The sequence below is a fragment of the Sylvia atricapilla genome, chromosome 15, assembly GCF_009819655.1.
Source record: "Sylvia atricapilla isolate bSylAtr1 chromosome 15, bSylAtr1.pri, whole genome shotgun sequence".
NCBI lineage: Eukaryota > Metazoa > Chordata > Aves > Passeriformes > Sylviidae > Sylvia > Sylvia atricapilla.
The window spans coordinates 10,529,653-10,544,467 of record NC_089154.1 but is presented as its reverse complement, the minus strand read 5'-3'; the positions used below and the strand labels follow the sequence as shown (position 1 = coordinate 10,544,467).

Here is a 14,815-nt window from a genome sequence, read left to right as displayed (position 1 = left end):
ACAAGGATTTACACTCGCATTAAAACAGATGTAGCGAGAAACCCCATTAGGCAGGAATTGCACTGGTGAGAAAACCCACCCTGAAGAATTCCCGAGAGCTGAGTGTCCCCTGTCTTTGGCAGGGCCTGTGAGAAGGTTTGCTTCGTTGGGAGGCCGTGGAGGATCGTGGATGGGAAGCTGAACAAGCCGGTGTGCAAGGGCATGATGGAGGCCGTGCTCTACCACGTGATGACAAAGCCGGGCGTGACACAGACGGGGCTGCTGCAGCACTACTGCGGTGTCCTGCAGCCCGTGGCTGTGCTGGAGATCCTGCAGGTACTGCACTGGGGCTCTGGCACGCCCAGCCAGCAGGGACAGCCCTGCCAGGCCCAGGGAAATGGGGAGAAACAACCTTCTCCCTCGGGTGTAAATGAAGCAGAGCCAGAGCGAGCCACTGCTCGCAGTGAGTGAGGAGGGAAGCCTGATTGACCCCACGGATTTTACACTTTGCTTCTGAAATGATGCACAGGGCAGCTGCTGAAGAGTGGGGGCTTGTCACCACGAGGTATTAGCTTGACTGTTTAATGCAGTGTTAATCACAGGATCATGGAATATTTGGGTTGGAAGGAACCTTAAAGATCCTCTAGTTCCAGCCCCCAATCCCCACAGATAATCCAAGTATTCTTAATTTTTTTTTTCTTATATACCTTCTAGATGGGTAATGTGCCATTAGAATCAAACTGAAATGTGTCTGTGCTAGACAATGTGTAAATTAGACCTGCCTACAGGTCCTTAATTGTCAAACAAAAGATGGCAAGAAAATTTTGAGTGTCTCATAATTCTCTTCCCACATCTTGATGCTCGATTGGACATGGAACTTTGATTTCTATCTTTTTTTCCTATAATTATTCAAAATCTGAAGCAGAGCAGTAATCCTGCAGGCCTTCCCAAAAGCATGACTTCCCTGCTAACTGGAAATCCATTTTCCAGTGTCCATGTGCCACTTCTTCCCCAGGGCTTGTACCCTGTGGTGACAGTGCCAGCTGGGATGTTGCCAGTCCTGCAAATCCTGTCCTGCATGTTCCAGGATGGATTCCTGGGCAACGGGAATTCAAACCCGCAAAATCAAGCAGTTAATTACCTCTGCATTTTATCGAGCGGAGAACTTCAATCTAACATCTGTACCAATAAATTCACTAAGAACTGGTTTTGAAACCAGACAGAGCTTGTCATATTCCTGTTACCCATTAACAAGGACTGGCACACAAGTCTGGACTGACATCTAGAGCAGCCTTAAGATTTTTTGTAACTGGTCCTAAATGTTGACATCTCTTGCTGAGTACCTTCTGTGCCAGTAACCGTGTGTCAATCACTGTGCTTGAAAATAACGAGATCTATCCAGCTATAGCTCGAGCTGGCATGTTTTTATTGTTTATCCTTTATACCTTTGTGTTGTAACCATGGGCTCCTCAGGGGCTCAAGTGAAGCCACTTTTGGTAGAAATTGTCCAACATTTCTGCGAACGCTGTAGATAGAGCAACATTCACAGGGGTGGTTTTATTGGTTGGTTGATTTTGGGGGGTTGGTTGTTTTGTTTTCTGGGTTTTTTGCTTTTTTATTGCCTTTTTTTTTTTCCCACAACAGCCCAAATTGAAATATGTGATATTTTTTGCAGGGTCTGGAAACTCTTGGTTGCATCAGACGATTCTACATGAAAAAGCCATCCCCGGTGTCACTCTTTTCTCAGCCAGTTGTGGAAGAACAACTAGAGAATCCCAAACTGAGTGAAAGCCCAACCATTTACTACGAGCCCACAATAGACTGTACCCTCAGGCTGGGGAGAGTGTTCCCCTGCGACATGAACTGGAATAAATGGGTCCAGATTATCCCTGTATAGAAGGGCTAAAGCTGAGTCATAAGAAACTGGCTTAGCCTGTGAGAAGGTGTTCATGCACAGTAACTGTTACAATTTGTGCTCCGTCATGTTTTTATTAAGTTATTTATCCTTTTTACTTCTGAATGTATTTAAACTGAGGATAAAGCTCGATGTTAAAACACAGTATGTGATGACACCACTTATCGTACATTCTCCTTTTATCAGTAACGGGTTGCAGTGTCTAGTTTGTAGTTGCTGTTTTACCTGACAGGGTTTTCACAGGTCACAGCAAAGGCCCGTTTTTCATTGTTGCCTCTCTGTATGGCCACAGAGTTAACATTTCACCTCTGCTTTGCCTTCTGGCAGCTGTCTCAGGGCTGGGCTTTCCTCGCCGCCGCTCAGCTCGGTTCCCTTCAGGCGTGTCTGTGCTTCGAACGCGGGTGTCTCGGTGTGCAGGGCACGCCTTTATCCCCCTCACCCTCCCCGGGCCCGCAGCACGGGCACAGCGCCCTGCTGGAGCTGGTTCCCACCCCTGCCCAGCCCAGTCACCACGCCGCAGCCGCTCGCTTGCCCAGCAGTGCCACATTTATTGCAGGAGCTGCATCCCCGCTCCCCGCGGCGCCTCAGTCCCGCCAGCGGTGCCCGCACTGCGGGTTGCAGCACTTGTAGAAGGTGGTCATGGGCTCGTCGGCCGAGCGCGTCTGGATCTGCATGAAGTAGGCGCGGGGGTGCTCGCACTTGGGGCACGGCTCTGCGGGAAAAGGCCGTGAGGGGCCGTGAGGGGCCGTGAGGGCAGCCGCAGCCCCGCGCGGCCCCTCGGCCCGGCCCTACCTGCCGTGGAGTCCACGTTCTCCCAGGCCGCGGCGCCGCCCAGCACATCGTCCACCTCCTTCAGCCGCGGGTATTTCCTGCTGGTCACCTGCGGGAGGGGCACCGGGACAGCTCAGCGGGACCGGGCACGGCGGGCCCCCCGCCCCGCGCCCCCCGCGCCCCGCTACCTTCCGTGTGACATTGCGCACGTAGGGACAGGTGGTGCAGGCGAAGCGGTGGCACCGCGGCCCCTCCTCGGCCACCAGCACGTTCCCGCAGGCCGGGCAGAAGAGCAGCATCGCCGGTTCCGCCGCGCCGCCCGCCCCTTCCGGCGATGGCGGCCGAGGCGGCGGAGGAGCCGCCCGAGGAGCTGGCGCACGCCGAGGTGCTGGAGCTGTTCCAGGCGGCGCTGGCGCGGCTGGTGCAGGACCCGCTGCTCTGCGACCTCCCCCCGCAGGTGGGCCCGGGGCTCGGGGGCCGGGCTCACGGCGGGGCCGGGCTCACGGCCGTCTCACCGGCCCGCAGGTGACGGCGGAGGAGATCGGCTCGCAGGTGGCCCTGGAGTACGGGCAGGCCATGACGGTGCGGGTGTGCAAGGCGGACGGCGAGACCGTGCGTGCGTGCGGGGCCGGCGGGGGCGGGCGGGGGCCCGGGGCGCGGGCGGGCCTGAGCCGGCTCTCCCCGCCCCGCAGCCGTGGTGGTGGTGCAGAACGCCTCGGTGCTGGAGCTGAAGAAGGCGCTGCGGCGGCACATCCAGCTGAGGCAGGCCCGGCAGGGCGGTGTCCAGCACCTGAGCTGGTGAGCGGGGCCGGGCGGGCGGCTCGGGAGCGGGTCCCACCCCGGTGCCCCTCCCGCGGCCGCCCCTGAGTGTTTGTCCCCCAGGAAGTACATATGGAGGACGTACCACCTGACGTACAATGGGGAGAAGCTGGCGGATGACAGGAAGAAGCTGAGAGAGTGAGTTACTGACTCAGTGCTGGGGGCTGAGAGGGGCCCACGCAGCATCCCCACGGGCAGGGCTGAGGTGGGAGGTCGTGCCCTGGCTCAGGTGGGTGCTGTGCTGGAATTTGGCTGGGAGGTGTGACAGCACTGCCCACAGAAGTGGGACAGGCAGACTGAGAAGCTCTCTGCAGGACAGGGTGGCGTTGGGGGGTCCCTCATCCTCAGCCACCACCAGCCTGTGCTTGGTTCAGCCAATTCAGGCCACCCCACAGAACCCTTGGCCAAGCTCCTGCAGGATAGTTACAGTTTACTCAGCTCGGCACAGTTATAATGTAGAAGGACAGGAAAGAGCAGGGAACAGACCTGGAACAGGTTGCCCAGGGAGGTTATGGATGCCCCAGCCCTGGCAGTGGGTTAGGTAAGGCTTTGAGGAACCTGGTGTAGTGAGAGGTGTCCTGTCTAGGGCAGGGGTGTCGGAACTGGATGGTCTGTAAGGTCCATTCCAACCTCATAACATTCTACAATTCTATGAAGAATGCCAAGCAAAGAGGAAACCCAAGGATGAGTGTTGATCTTTGGAGCTGCTCAGCCATCTCTCAGACAGTGGTAACAACACTGACAGGTGACTCCCATGTTTCGCTGCCCATTCTTGAGGCACTCCCCAGCAGTGCTGGGTTTGCCAGCCTGTTGCAGACCAGCAAGAAAAGGTGGTCTGAAGTACTAAGAACTGAGCAAGACAGCTCTAATCAAAGCTGTCCTTGGAAGAGTGAGCCTGGGTGACAGATGTTGCATTTAAGGGGTTGTTGCAGTTAAAGGCAGATGAGCAGATCCTTCTGTGCTGGCAGCATGTCCTGCATACACAAGTGAGAATTTTAATGTGTCCTCCAGCAGAGCACAGCATGGGATTATAGGAGTCCATCTGTCCCTGGGAAAGATGAAGCTGTAGGGTTTCACAGGTTGTTTTTCCTGGCATTTAACAGCACAACTCTCTGCTCAGGTATGGCATCAGGAACAGGGATGAGGTCAGCTTCATAAAGAAGCTTCGGAAGTAACCTGTGGGGTAAGTCCTGAATGCCCATTAAGAGCTCCTAGTTCCTCATCTTCCCCAGGCCATGATGTTGAGGTTCAGAGCTGATGCTGCTGCTCTCTGCTGGCTGGCAGAGTATTTCTGAATGTCTGCATGAGGCTGGGGCCTCTTTCCAGATCCTGGTAGTGTTGTTTGTGCTCCTCTCAGGACAGGGAATGATAATTCAGGTAACAGACACTGGGAGCAGCAGTAGGAACAACTGACTCTATTTTTAGATTCTCAGTCTGCTTCTACATTGTCTTGAGACTCATTAAACAGTGTTCCTTTACTGCTGTGATTGCTTCTAAGACCTTGCTTTCTTTTAGGCTTTTTAAATGTCTGGAAATCATTGTCAGGAGCGTGGCTGGGTTTCTAACTCATGCAGACATAATTCTGGTATTAATACTGCTATTTTGGGAAAGTTGTGCACACAAACACACGATGTGGCCAGGATTCTCAGGCTTAGTAAGTTTTAAATTATGCTTTTAAAAAAAAGTCACAGTGGCTGAAGAACAGAGATAAAAGAGCAGCTTGTTCAAAGCCTTGTGTTGTTTTGCTGCTCCAGGTAGCTGAGTTAAAAACTGTTCCTTTTTGAGCACAGTTACCTTTTATTCTTCTTTCAAGGCTGCCACATTCACAAGATCCAGTGTAATAAAATGTGTGCCCTAACAGCAGCCACCTGCTCCAGGGTGCCTGTGACCAGCAGTCACCTCTGGCACTGGCTGCTCCCTCCTGGACCATCATGGCAGTGTGGTGAGAAGAGCCCAGCATGCAGTAATTATTGTTACTGACAAATGTGTTCTTTCTTAAACAGAGAGAGCAGAGAATCCAGCCCTACCAAGACCAGACTGTGGATTCAGCACCTTCCTGGAGGAAAAGGTTGTCACACTTCAAAGAGGAACAAACTCAACTGACTGGACATTTTCACGTTTTTTACAGTTGCTGTTTGGGGTGTTTGCCTCTGAGCTGTATGTGGATTCATTCCAGGGATTAAAGAGACCCTCTCATTTTCTGAGGCTTTTCAAGCCCTTATTTCCAGCTGCATCTGTATCTGGCTGGTTTGGGTGCTCCACAGGGTACATGAAACAGCAGAAGTGAGATTAAGGAACAAAGGTAGGCACAGACTACTCAGAACAATTCACAGTAGCTAAAACGCTACCTCACCATTTAATCACCACCTTAGCAGTAGTAAACAACTCTGGTTAAAAATGTAGTATTGAAACTAGTGTAATAAAAATAATGGCAGCAGAAAAGGTTCAATACAATTGAACAAGGCACAAACGTTCTGTTTTTCAGAGTCTTCTGAGATAAGGCAAACCATGCCTGCCAAGTGCTAAGGAGACAGTTTAAATTAACCACGGGCAGGGTTAGAAGTGTCATTGGATTAGAGGCTTTGTCCCCATGGAACTGGCACAGCAAATGCAAAGACAGTCCATCTCCAGGGCCTGCTCGAGAAGCCAGTCTTTGCTGTCAGTGGAGCTGTGCGTCCAGGTCGTACTTCTCGCAGAATTTGTCTGTGAAGGGTATACAAGTGAGGAACTCGCACCACTCGCACTTGATGGGGTAGAAATAGAACAGAATCACCAGTCCTGAGAAGAGTGCAATGAAGATGAGCTGGAAAACTATAATTTGGCATCGTTTCCTATATAAATCAAACTTCCCAAAGCTAATGTAGGGCAGGAAGGCAAAGGAGAGGAAGAAACCACTGATAAATCCTGAAATGTGAGCGAAATTATCGATCCACGGCAGGAGGCCAAAGGCAAAAAGAAAGAGCACCACAGCCAGCAGCTTGAAGAAAGCCCTCCATGGGCGTGCCAGGATTTGCCAACTCTGGAAGAGCTCCACAAAGAGACAGGCCAGAATTCCAAACTGGGATCCTGCAGGGCCAACCTGCAGAAGAAGAGCATTACAAATAGTGTCAGGCTCATGCCACCTGTCTGGCCTCTGCAGCCAGCTCCAAGAATCAGTTATTTCTGACTCAATTCCTGTTCAGTGGTTCTTGGCAAAGAGACTCTGCAACTTCATCCATATAATGGGGTGCCAGGAGTAAAAGGGCCTGGCTGGATTTAGGATCAGGGTATGAGGCCAGAACAGACTAAAGAGGGCAGATCTGGTTCAAGTTGCCAGAGGGGAGAAGCCCTTGAAGGCAATCTCCTGGCTCCCCCCACCCACCATGTAGTTTTCCTTACAAAAGGAGCTGAAAGGCAGTCCTGCAGGTGCAGCCATGCAGCGTCCTGTGAGCAAGGTGAGCTCTGCTCTTTGCCACTTTCACATGGAGGGTGTCTGACACCAGGTACAGCACTTGATTCCCAGCCTGCCTGGAGCCTCTCTCACCCCATGGTTGAACAATCCCCCATCTGTGATGAGAGGCAGCCTTTTTCCTGCAGCCAGCACAGGCCAGTCACTTGGAAAGCCCATGGTACCCCAGGGAATGTTGCTGCTCAGCAGTTAAATGATGGTGTGGTGCCATCTTTGAGCTACAAGTGCCAAGGCTGCAGTGGTGAGCCCAGCCTTGGTGGCTCTGCCTCAGCCACAGAGGCACAGGCATGTAGAGAAGGGTTGTGCTCAGGGCAAATTACCAGGACCCTGGGCTGCAGGAGACCCACCTCTGCTCTGTAGGGTAGAAATATTGCACTGGCAAGGTTCCCAGTGATGCCACTGAGAAGGTAGATGATAGAGATGCGGTGCCATCCTGCCAGCTTCTCTAGGTCCCGCAGGATCGTCATTTGGAAACAGATTGAAACCAGACAGTGCAGGATCCTGCCAAGTGCAGAGGACAGGAGCTGAAGCAGCGGCCACTGAAGTCACCCCTGTGCTTGTGCTCAGTCCCCAGCCTTGCTTAGAGTTCCTGCTCTGGCCTTAACTCATGCCACCAATCCCTCCCGACAAACCCAGGATGGCAAACCTTGGCTGAGAGCACAGCTCAGCATCCCAGTGTCCCCCACGAGGGACAGCCACAACAGCCCTCACAGCAGTCCCCGGGCTGAGGGTGCCCCCACCCCAATAGTGGCAGTTTTACACCTCTGCTTACCCAGCATGGAGGAAAAGCGAGAGCCAGAGGCGGTAGAACTGGTCAGGGACTTCTGGATTTAGGAAAGGAAGGAGCCCACAGACATCATCCATGCAGTGCACCTAGGGCAGAAGTGGGTGTTGAGAGGGGCCCTTTTCCAAGCCTAGGGCAGACTGCAGATAGCTCTGGAAGAGGGGCTCTCTTCCCACTTCTCTGTTGAACCAAGTCCCAGGCCTTGTCTCCAACACGAATTTACACGGCCCCATCCCTTCCTTATGGCAGCTTTAAGCCCTCATTTTTCAGCCCAGCACCCAGCACTGAGGCATCTGCTTGCCCACAGAGCAACTGCAGATCTTTCTCCCACTGCTTTCACAGTGGTCCTGTGCTGGGCTGTAACAGCTGCCAGCCCAAGTCCCAAACTGGCCCCAAAGGGGGACACATGCAGCCAGCTCTGCCACTGCAGTCAGGAGCAGCAGCTTCCCCCAGGCTCAGGGTCGCACAGGACTCCCACCCACTCTGCTGCACTGCCACCCCAGATCCTGCCAAGCTGCTGAGGGCACCTGGAGGGAGAAGGGCAGCCCTACAAGCCCCCAGCTGCACCCTTACCTGAGAGCAGAGCGTGGCCTCCTCATGAAAATAGCCCCGCATAAATTCACAATACTCCCGGGAGGTTATTTCACACCTGCAGGAGGCACAAGTCACACATGGAAAACACAATGGATCATTCCTGTGCCCTCCCAGGCCAGCCACTCTCCTTTGCTCATCCCATCCATGAGAACTGCTGCCTTCAGCTGCCTGACAGGCTATAGAGTCTCAGCAAAGGCACAAACACATTCCCATTTGAGCCCAGTGCTTCTCCACACACCCCTCCTGCTTCTCTCCTCCAGGAAAGCTGCATGCCAGGGCTCCAAGGCAGGTCCTAAAGCTGCTGTTTAGATTTGGGAAGAACCACCAGAGCCTGGGGAAGCTGTGTCTGAGACTGGAGGAATCTTGTGCCTCTGCAACTGGCAGAGGAGAAAGGGGGGACCATGTCTAGAGTGTGCTGGTCATGACTTTCAGGGACAGAGAAACTCCTTGGGGCAGCACACAGTTTTCTCCCTAGCAGAGAAAGCCAAGCCCAAGCACTGGGTTACTACTCAAGCTCAGTGATAACATGAGAAAAAACAGCATCTTCCTCTTTTGCAAACCCAGAGTGGGTCATTTCCTGGCATCTCCTTGACTGCCCAGGGACCATAGGCTGGGAACAATGGAGCCTGTCTAAAAAAAGCTGTCCATTCCTAAGGAAAAGTGCAGGACTCTCCAGCAGAACTGTTCAATCCTTCCAAAATGGTTTTTGGAAAAAAAAAATCCCTCCATACTGCAGGACCAGCTGAGTGAGATACCCTGCAGTGCCACAGACTCAGGCTGGCTGTTAACTCCTGCTCCATCTGGGAGAACTGTCATGGCTCTCTGTCCAACTGCCCTTCCCAGCATGGCTCTGGGCTGTGTGTGGAAAGGACAAGGAGGGCAGATGGCTGTGTCTACAACCCGAAAAGGCCCCGTGTCTCACCCCAACATCCAGCCCCTCCATTCAGGTCAAACTCACTACCTTCCCTTGGTCCCAATGCAGCAGGGCCGGCCCGTAATCACACAGTCCATGTGGAGGTGGTTGGTGTAATTCCCAGCACTGTTTTTTGTGCAGATCTGGAAAACAACAACAGGCTGCAGTCAGACAGCCACAGCTTTGCTCGCTGGCTGGGTAAAATCAAAACAGCCCCTTGGGAAGAAGCCAGATTTCCAGACACAGCTCTCTCTGACAGCAGGATAGTGCCTGATACTCCATCTGCCTGAGCATCAGTTGACACCTCCTCTCCAGCCTGAGGCTGAGTTGGTTTCCATCTCCCTGTTACCCTGACAGAATCCAGGGCTTTAGCTGGCACAGAACAACTTTTGTTGTTGGAGGGCTTTGAGCCTTGGGCTGAGCAGAGCAGAGCTGCCCTGAGCTGGTGTTTGTGACAAGCAGCAGAAGCTGCTCCAGAGGCCCTGCCCTCCCACCAGCACAGCTGAGGCCCTGCAGTGGGATGCAAATGCCACACTGCAGCTGCCCATGCAGGCCCCGTGCCTCTGGCCATGCTCACCGGCCACTTGGTGATGTCATCTGGCCACTCGTGGGGCTCCATCGAGGCTGGCTGCTCACACACCCTGCAGCAACAAAGCACACATCAGCCTGAGAATCACTTTCCCCAGCACCAAGTACGATTTCCACACTCTGCCTGTGCCCAGGCTGCCATTCCACAGCTCCCTGTGTCCCTGGATGGTGACACTGACACGCCAGACCAGATCAGCCAAGGCCATGCTGGTCAAAGCCTCAGTTCCTTCCAGCAGAGATCACAAAGGCAGGGAGCACACTGCTGCCCAGCAACAAACTGGATCCTTTCCAGGTGGACACACCCCAAGGACAGGAATTCAGCTGGTTTCAGCTCTATATCAGCCCACAGTGACTGTGTGCCAGGGCACCCAGCAGCTGGCTGAGCTCCTGGAGAGAGGTGTGCTTGGCTCATGACTGCTGCACCCAAGCAGGGAGCTGTGCAGGGAGCAGGTGAAGAGGGAGAGAGGGCTGAGGAAAGCACTCACAGCTCACAGCAGGCTGCTGTTCAGGTGGGCAGCCCACAACAGAGATCAGGGCTAAGCAGAAATATGATCACAACCTGCATCACCTCCCCTGCAGTGTAGGAACATCACTGCCCCACATCCCCCAAAGCAGCTGCTGCCTTATCCAGCAATCCACTGGCCTGGGACTGACTCTAGAGCAGCCCTGTCCCCCCAGAATGGCAGCTGAGCCAGGCAGGACCTACCTGGGGTCCTGATGACAAACAGAGCCAAACTGCCTCTTGTTTCCTGCCAGCATCGGTGTGCTGGGGTGATGGGGCCACTTCACCCACACGGCCAGCGTGGACTGCAGAACAGAGGAGAGGAGTCACCATGAAGCCCAGGGAAAGAAGCATCAGCAGAAGTGGCCCTGAGCCTGCAGGGCAGGCAGAAGGGCCATGGCACTCACTGAGCACTCCTCCTCCGAGGTCTGCACACAGCCTGACTTGTCGTTGCGCACGCAGCACGCCGAGTGCTTCTCCTTCTCCCGCTTGGCGCTGATGAAGCTGTGCACCTGCTGGTCCTGCCTCATGCACGGGGAGAACTTGGCCCCCAGGTGGATCAGGGCCTCCTGGCAGAGATGGAAACACTCAGCTCAGCCAAGGGGCAGGCAGAGATTGCTTGGGCAGAGCAGGCTGGGGGAACTGCTAGGAGCACCCCAACCCAGACTCAAGGGCCAGGGACAAGTCCTGCATGATGAAATGCACATTCTCCATACTTGCTCTGGACACAAGTCCAGAATAAAAGTTCAGGGATTTCTTTGCCCATAGCCTCAGAAAGACCAGCACTATGGCTGGGAAAGAAAACTTTGTGACGTTTCCTCTTCATTTTTGTCTTTCCCAGGGGGAGGGGCATCAGGAAAGCTGTCACACACCATACAACTCCTGCATTTTTTATAACCCCGTGCTTGTCTTTGTAGGAACAGCATGCAAAGCAGGAAAGCCAGGCACTCCATTCTGCAGGGTAGTTGGGGCTGGGAGCACTGCTGCTCCCTGACAGTGATAGCAGGACCCTGAGCCCCAAGCAGCAGCGAGCTCTGGTCCATGGGGTGGCACAGCTCCAGCACACAGTCCCCCACCCACCCACTAACAGTCCCCCCAATGGCACTCACTGAGCTGGGGCCGATCCAGAAGTTTTCCTGCTGAACATATTTGACATTTTCATAAACCCCTCTGTTTCGCAAGACCTACAAGGAGAAAAAGCAAGAGCCCTGAGCTCCAGCCCCCAGAGTCAGCAGGGCAAGCAGCAGGGACTGGTGAAAACAGCCCCCAGGATGAACAGGAATCCCCACAGCCAATGACAGGGGCCCCCAACTGGTCTTTTGCAGGATCACATGTAAAGCCCTATCAAGATGTGGGGATCCTTCATGTTAAGGTTTCATTTAAAATGTCTATCTATGGCTACTTCAACTTTCAAGAAATCCCAGTGCCTGGAGCCCCTGAAGTGGCCTGAGCCTGCACAAAGCTCCCCAGAGCTGAGCAGCACAGGCAGCACCCACAGGCAGGGCAGGCCCACATGCTGGTGGCAGTGCTCTGAAAGCTGTCAGGGCTTCCCAGGGCATCTCCTGCATGGAGCAGGGACATGGCTGTAGAGATAGCTGTACCCCAGGAACCCTTAACAACGCGTGGGAAGGCTACAAACAGCTTCAAGATCAGCTTCCAAAGTCAGACAAGTCAGTTTTGCTCTTGGCAGAAGTAAAATCCTGCAACTGTTGCAAAAACTTAGCTCAAGTTTGAAGTATTTCCCTGCAGTGATCATCCTTCTGGTCTCCACCAGGAGGGGAACAAGCTGTTTGGAAGTGCTGCCAGCACAGCCACCGTGGTTTGTGTCAGACATAATCTGACATCAGGAGAAAGGTGGCTGCAGGAGAGAGGGAAGTGGTGTCGGGGCTCCCACAGACCCTCCAGGCAGCCCCCCTGGGCTGGACAGCCGGCACCCAGCCAAGAAGGCAAGGAGCCAGTATGGGGAAGATTGTGACACAACAGCTGAGGGCTGAAACTCAATCACACTGCAGGCATGTCGGGGGGATTCACTTACTGAATCAACAGTTTCGTGTTGTGAGAACCCCACAGGGGCAATGCCATAGATGCACACAGCGAGGATGGTGATGAGTGAATGCACAAAGGTGACCCAGTAAGTGAAGAAAGGCCTGAATGGAGGGAAGGGAAAAGCATTAGAGGCAGAAACACAAGCATATTACATCTGCTAACAGAACAGAGCTCAGAAGCTGCTGTTTTCCCCCAGAAACCTCACCAAAATCTGGGGTACGTGGCCAGGATCACCTAGGAGCACTCAGGACAGGAGGCAATGACCTTAAGGTCTTGCTGACAGACAGAACTTGTTTACTCTGACCCCCCATTACACTGGACAAACACCCTTTACCAAGAAAACATCCATGAGAACACCAAAGCCTGACACCTAACTGTGCTGTGTGTCTGAAACAATGACTCCAGGGGGATGCTTAGAGGCAGAGATAGCTGAGCCTTGCTGTTCAACACAGTGGTGGTGGTGGCACAGAGACCTGCAGGCCCTCCAGGCAGCAGAGATACAGCCACACACCGAGGAGCTGGATGAGGTGCCAGTGCACGGTGACACAAACACAACAAAGGGACAAAGACAGGCACAAAGTTACCTGAGCCCCCGAGGGCCAGCAGGGCCAGTTGGGCTGGGAACCCCCGAGTGCAGCTCTCACCTGTGGTCATCCATGTCCTCGATCTGCCGTTTGACGTAGCTGTCGATGCGCTTGCGGTAGGTCCTGTTGGTCAGCTTGCCCACCATGCCCAGCCCGTAGGGCCTCTTCTCCTTGGCAAAGAGCTTCCTGACGGGCACGGCGATGCGCTGGCCCCGCTTCTGCGGGCTCACGCTCACCACCTCCTGCCGCAAGCGCACCTTGGGCTGCGCCAGGGCCCCGTCCTTCTGCTTCCTCCAGCCTCGCTCCAGGGGGCTGAAATCAAAAGCAGGACAGCAGTAGGGACCAGCCTTTCCGTGCTCTTTGGTGGCAGCAGAGCCTCTGTCTGTCCCACCCCATCCAGGCTGGCAGCAGCTGATGGCAGACAAGGTGCCCTGAAGTGGGAGCTGTATTTCAAAGGTATATTTTCAAACGTGTGTGTATTTTCAAATTACACACAGCCAGTAAATGAAGGCACAGAAGTGGCAGAAAGCGCAGCGAACACGCAGAAAGTGGCACAAGGCAGCTGTGCCAAACTAAGCCCCACCACTAGGGAGTTCTCGAGGCTTTAAAGTGTTTCAGCAACAGGCACCTGTGCAGCCTCAGGCACATCTACTTCCTCCCCTACTTCAACCCTCTTACTCTGCCCTCTGCTATGAAATGGAAGTGGAGTTTAGCCCAACAGTGGAAATACCCACCTTTAAATGTCACTTCAGTGTCTCACTTCAATGTGACTGCACTGGCAAATTGGACAAAAGTGAATCCAAGCAACTTCCCAGACCAAGAAAGTGGCACTGTCACATGCTGCAAGCTGTACCAGCTACCTCTCACAACCTCCCTTCCAGTCCTCCCTTATTTGTACCAATGTGTGCATTTTTCAGAATAAAAAAAAAGCAGACCTCTACAACACAATAAAAGTCCCAAGCATCCCAAGCTAAAAGAAGGCTTTTTTGTCAAGATAGATCTGATGAACATTGCACAGGTTACTGGTGAATTATACCTACTTTTTAAGTCTGCATCACATCCAGATGGTTTTGTATTTCCTTGCTCTTAGACAGCAGTATGAAGGTGACATCTGAAGCACTCAAACCTGACCAAAAAAAACCAACTACCTCCCATTTCACCCTCCTCATTGCCGGGCACTGTAAGTAGGCACGCTCCCGACATGTGCTCTAGTCCAGTGCACCTCCTCTGGCTTCCTAAATGTCCCTTGACTCTGCACAGACAGTGCTTGTCAGAAGTGCTGAGAGAAAACAGCCAACAATCTTTCTTCTGAAAGATGACCAGAGTGCCTGGAGAGATCATGACAGCTCTGAAGTATGGGCAAGCAACAGGATAAGGGAGAATCTGAACCTCCGTAGCCAAAATACTGCTGGAAATTTCAGCTCTTTTCATACTGCACCTTGCAGAAGATGCATTTGACTATCCCAACTTCCTCTTGGGAAGTCTTTCTCCAGCAGGAGGTGCAGATTCCACTGCAGCCCGCTCTTGCCTAAGAGGTCAAGTGGTTTCTGTGTGGCGGACGTGCTGCTTCCCGGTATTTCCAGTGCTGGAAATCTCCCTGTGCCCAAACAAACACCTCACCACGTGAAAGGACACCCAACTGTGACTCTGATAACAGCTCTCTGAAGTGTGAAACAAATGCATTTTCCTCAATAAATAAAACTAAGGAGATTCAAAGGGAGCCAAGAAGACTGAAACCATCTCAGAGGAGTGACAACAAACTCCCACCATTTGTGCTTCCCCTTATGTTAAACTGAGTCAAGTTCTTGGAAACACTTGAAGAGAAAGTGCCAGCACAGCAAGACGGGCTGAGAGCAGCAGAACCACAACAAG

General features: G+C 53.3%; 4 protein-coding genes across 7 annotated transcripts in view; 2 read left to right on the top strand and 2 right to left on the bottom strand.

Annotated features, from left to right (window-relative positions):
• Positions 1–2,038, top strand: part of GTF3C1 (general transcription factor IIIC subunit 1) — a 36,866-nt gene extending 34,828 nt beyond the window's left edge. For both annotated transcript variants that reach the window (XM_066330199.1, XM_066330200.1), the window contains 2 exons: positions 123–315; positions 1,655–2,038. In XM_066330199.1, the coding sequence (XP_066186296.1) occupies positions 123–315; positions 1,655–1,876 (415 nt within the window). In that variant the 3' untranslated portion in view covers positions 1,877–2,038. The remainder of the gene's footprint in view (positions 1–122; positions 316–1,654) is intronic.
• A 384-nt stretch (positions 2,039–2,422) lies between these two features.
• On the bottom strand, positions 2,423–2,984 carry POLR3K (RNA polymerase III subunit K). The gene is made up of 3 exons (XM_066330208.1): positions 2,854–2,984; positions 2,687–2,774; positions 2,423–2,606 (listed from the first exon to the last, which is right to left on the bottom strand). The coding sequence occupies exons 1-3, from the start codon at positions 2,962–2,964 to the stop codon at positions 2,479–2,481; spliced, it is 327 nt and encodes a 108-aa protein (XP_066186305.1). The 5' UTR covers positions 2,965–2,984; the 3' UTR covers positions 2,423–2,478.
• A 9-nt stretch (positions 2,985–2,993) lies between these two features.
• On the top strand, positions 2,994–5,685 carry SNRNP25 (small nuclear ribonucleoprotein U11/U12 subunit 25). 2 transcript variants are annotated; one of them, XM_066330206.1, is made up of 6 exons: positions 2,994–3,122; positions 3,191–3,281; positions 3,358–3,463; positions 3,548–3,622; positions 4,605–4,667; positions 5,488–5,685. In XM_066330206.1, the coding sequence occupies exons 1-5, from the start codon at positions 3,000–3,002 to the stop codon at positions 4,657–4,659; spliced, it is 450 nt and encodes a 149-aa protein (XP_066186303.1). In that variant the 5' UTR covers positions 2,994–2,999; the 3' UTR covers positions 4,660–4,667; positions 5,488–5,685. The 2 variants fall into 2 exon arrangements, with proteins under 2 accessions (XP_066186303.1, XP_066186304.1); XM_066330207.1 differs by having other exon boundaries at positions 2,996–3,050.
• Positions 5,686–5,805: 120 nt separating this feature from the next.
• Positions 5,806–14,815, bottom strand: part of RHBDF1 (rhomboid 5 homolog 1) — a 34,908-nt gene continuing 25,898 nt past the window's right edge. For both annotated transcript variants that reach the window (XM_066330201.1, XM_066330202.1), the window contains 11 exons: positions 13,004–13,255; positions 12,349–12,460; positions 11,423–11,497; positions 10,721–10,882; positions 10,518–10,618; positions 9,801–9,864; positions 9,272–9,366; positions 8,290–8,365; positions 7,705–7,805; positions 7,280–7,433; positions 5,806–6,563 (listed from right to left, as the gene is read on the bottom strand). In XM_066330201.1, coding sequence (XP_066186298.1) covers positions 6,144–6,563; positions 7,280–7,433; positions 7,705–7,805; positions 8,290–8,365; positions 9,272–9,366; positions 9,801–9,864; positions 10,518–10,618; positions 10,721–10,882; positions 11,423–11,497; positions 12,349–12,460; positions 13,004–13,255 — 1,612 coding nt within the window. In that variant the 3' untranslated portion in view covers positions 5,806–6,143. The remainder of the gene's footprint in view (positions 6,564–7,279; positions 7,434–7,704; positions 7,806–8,289; positions 8,366–9,271; positions 9,367–9,800; positions 9,865–10,517; positions 10,619–10,720; positions 10,883–11,422; positions 11,498–12,348; positions 12,461–13,003; positions 13,256–14,815) is intronic.

Coding starts and splice junctions, on each gene's coding strand:
- POLR3K (XM_066330208.1), bottom strand. CDS start 2,964: ATGCTGCTCTTCTGCCCGGCCTGCGGGAACGTGCTGGTGGCCGAGGAG. Junction 2,775..2,853: donor TGCGCAATGTCACACGGAAG/GTAGCGGGGCGC, acceptor CCCCTCCCGCAG/GTGACCAGCAGGAAATACCC. Junction 2,607..2,686: donor GAACGTGGACTCCACGGCAG/GTAGGGCCGGGC, acceptor CTTTTCCCGCAG/AGCCGTGCCCCAAGTGCGAG.
- SNRNP25 (XM_066330206.1), top strand. CDS start 3,000: ATGGCGGCCGAGGCGGCGGAGGAGCCGCCCGAGGAGCTGGCGCACGCC. Junction 3,123..3,190: donor TCTGCGACCTCCCCCCGCAG/GTGGGCCCGGGG, acceptor ACCGGCCCGCAG/GTGACGGCGGAGGAGATCGG. Junction 3,623..4,604: donor GACAGGAAGAAGCTGAGAGA/GTGAGTTACTGA, acceptor CTCTCTGCTCAG/GTATGGCATCAGGAACAGGG.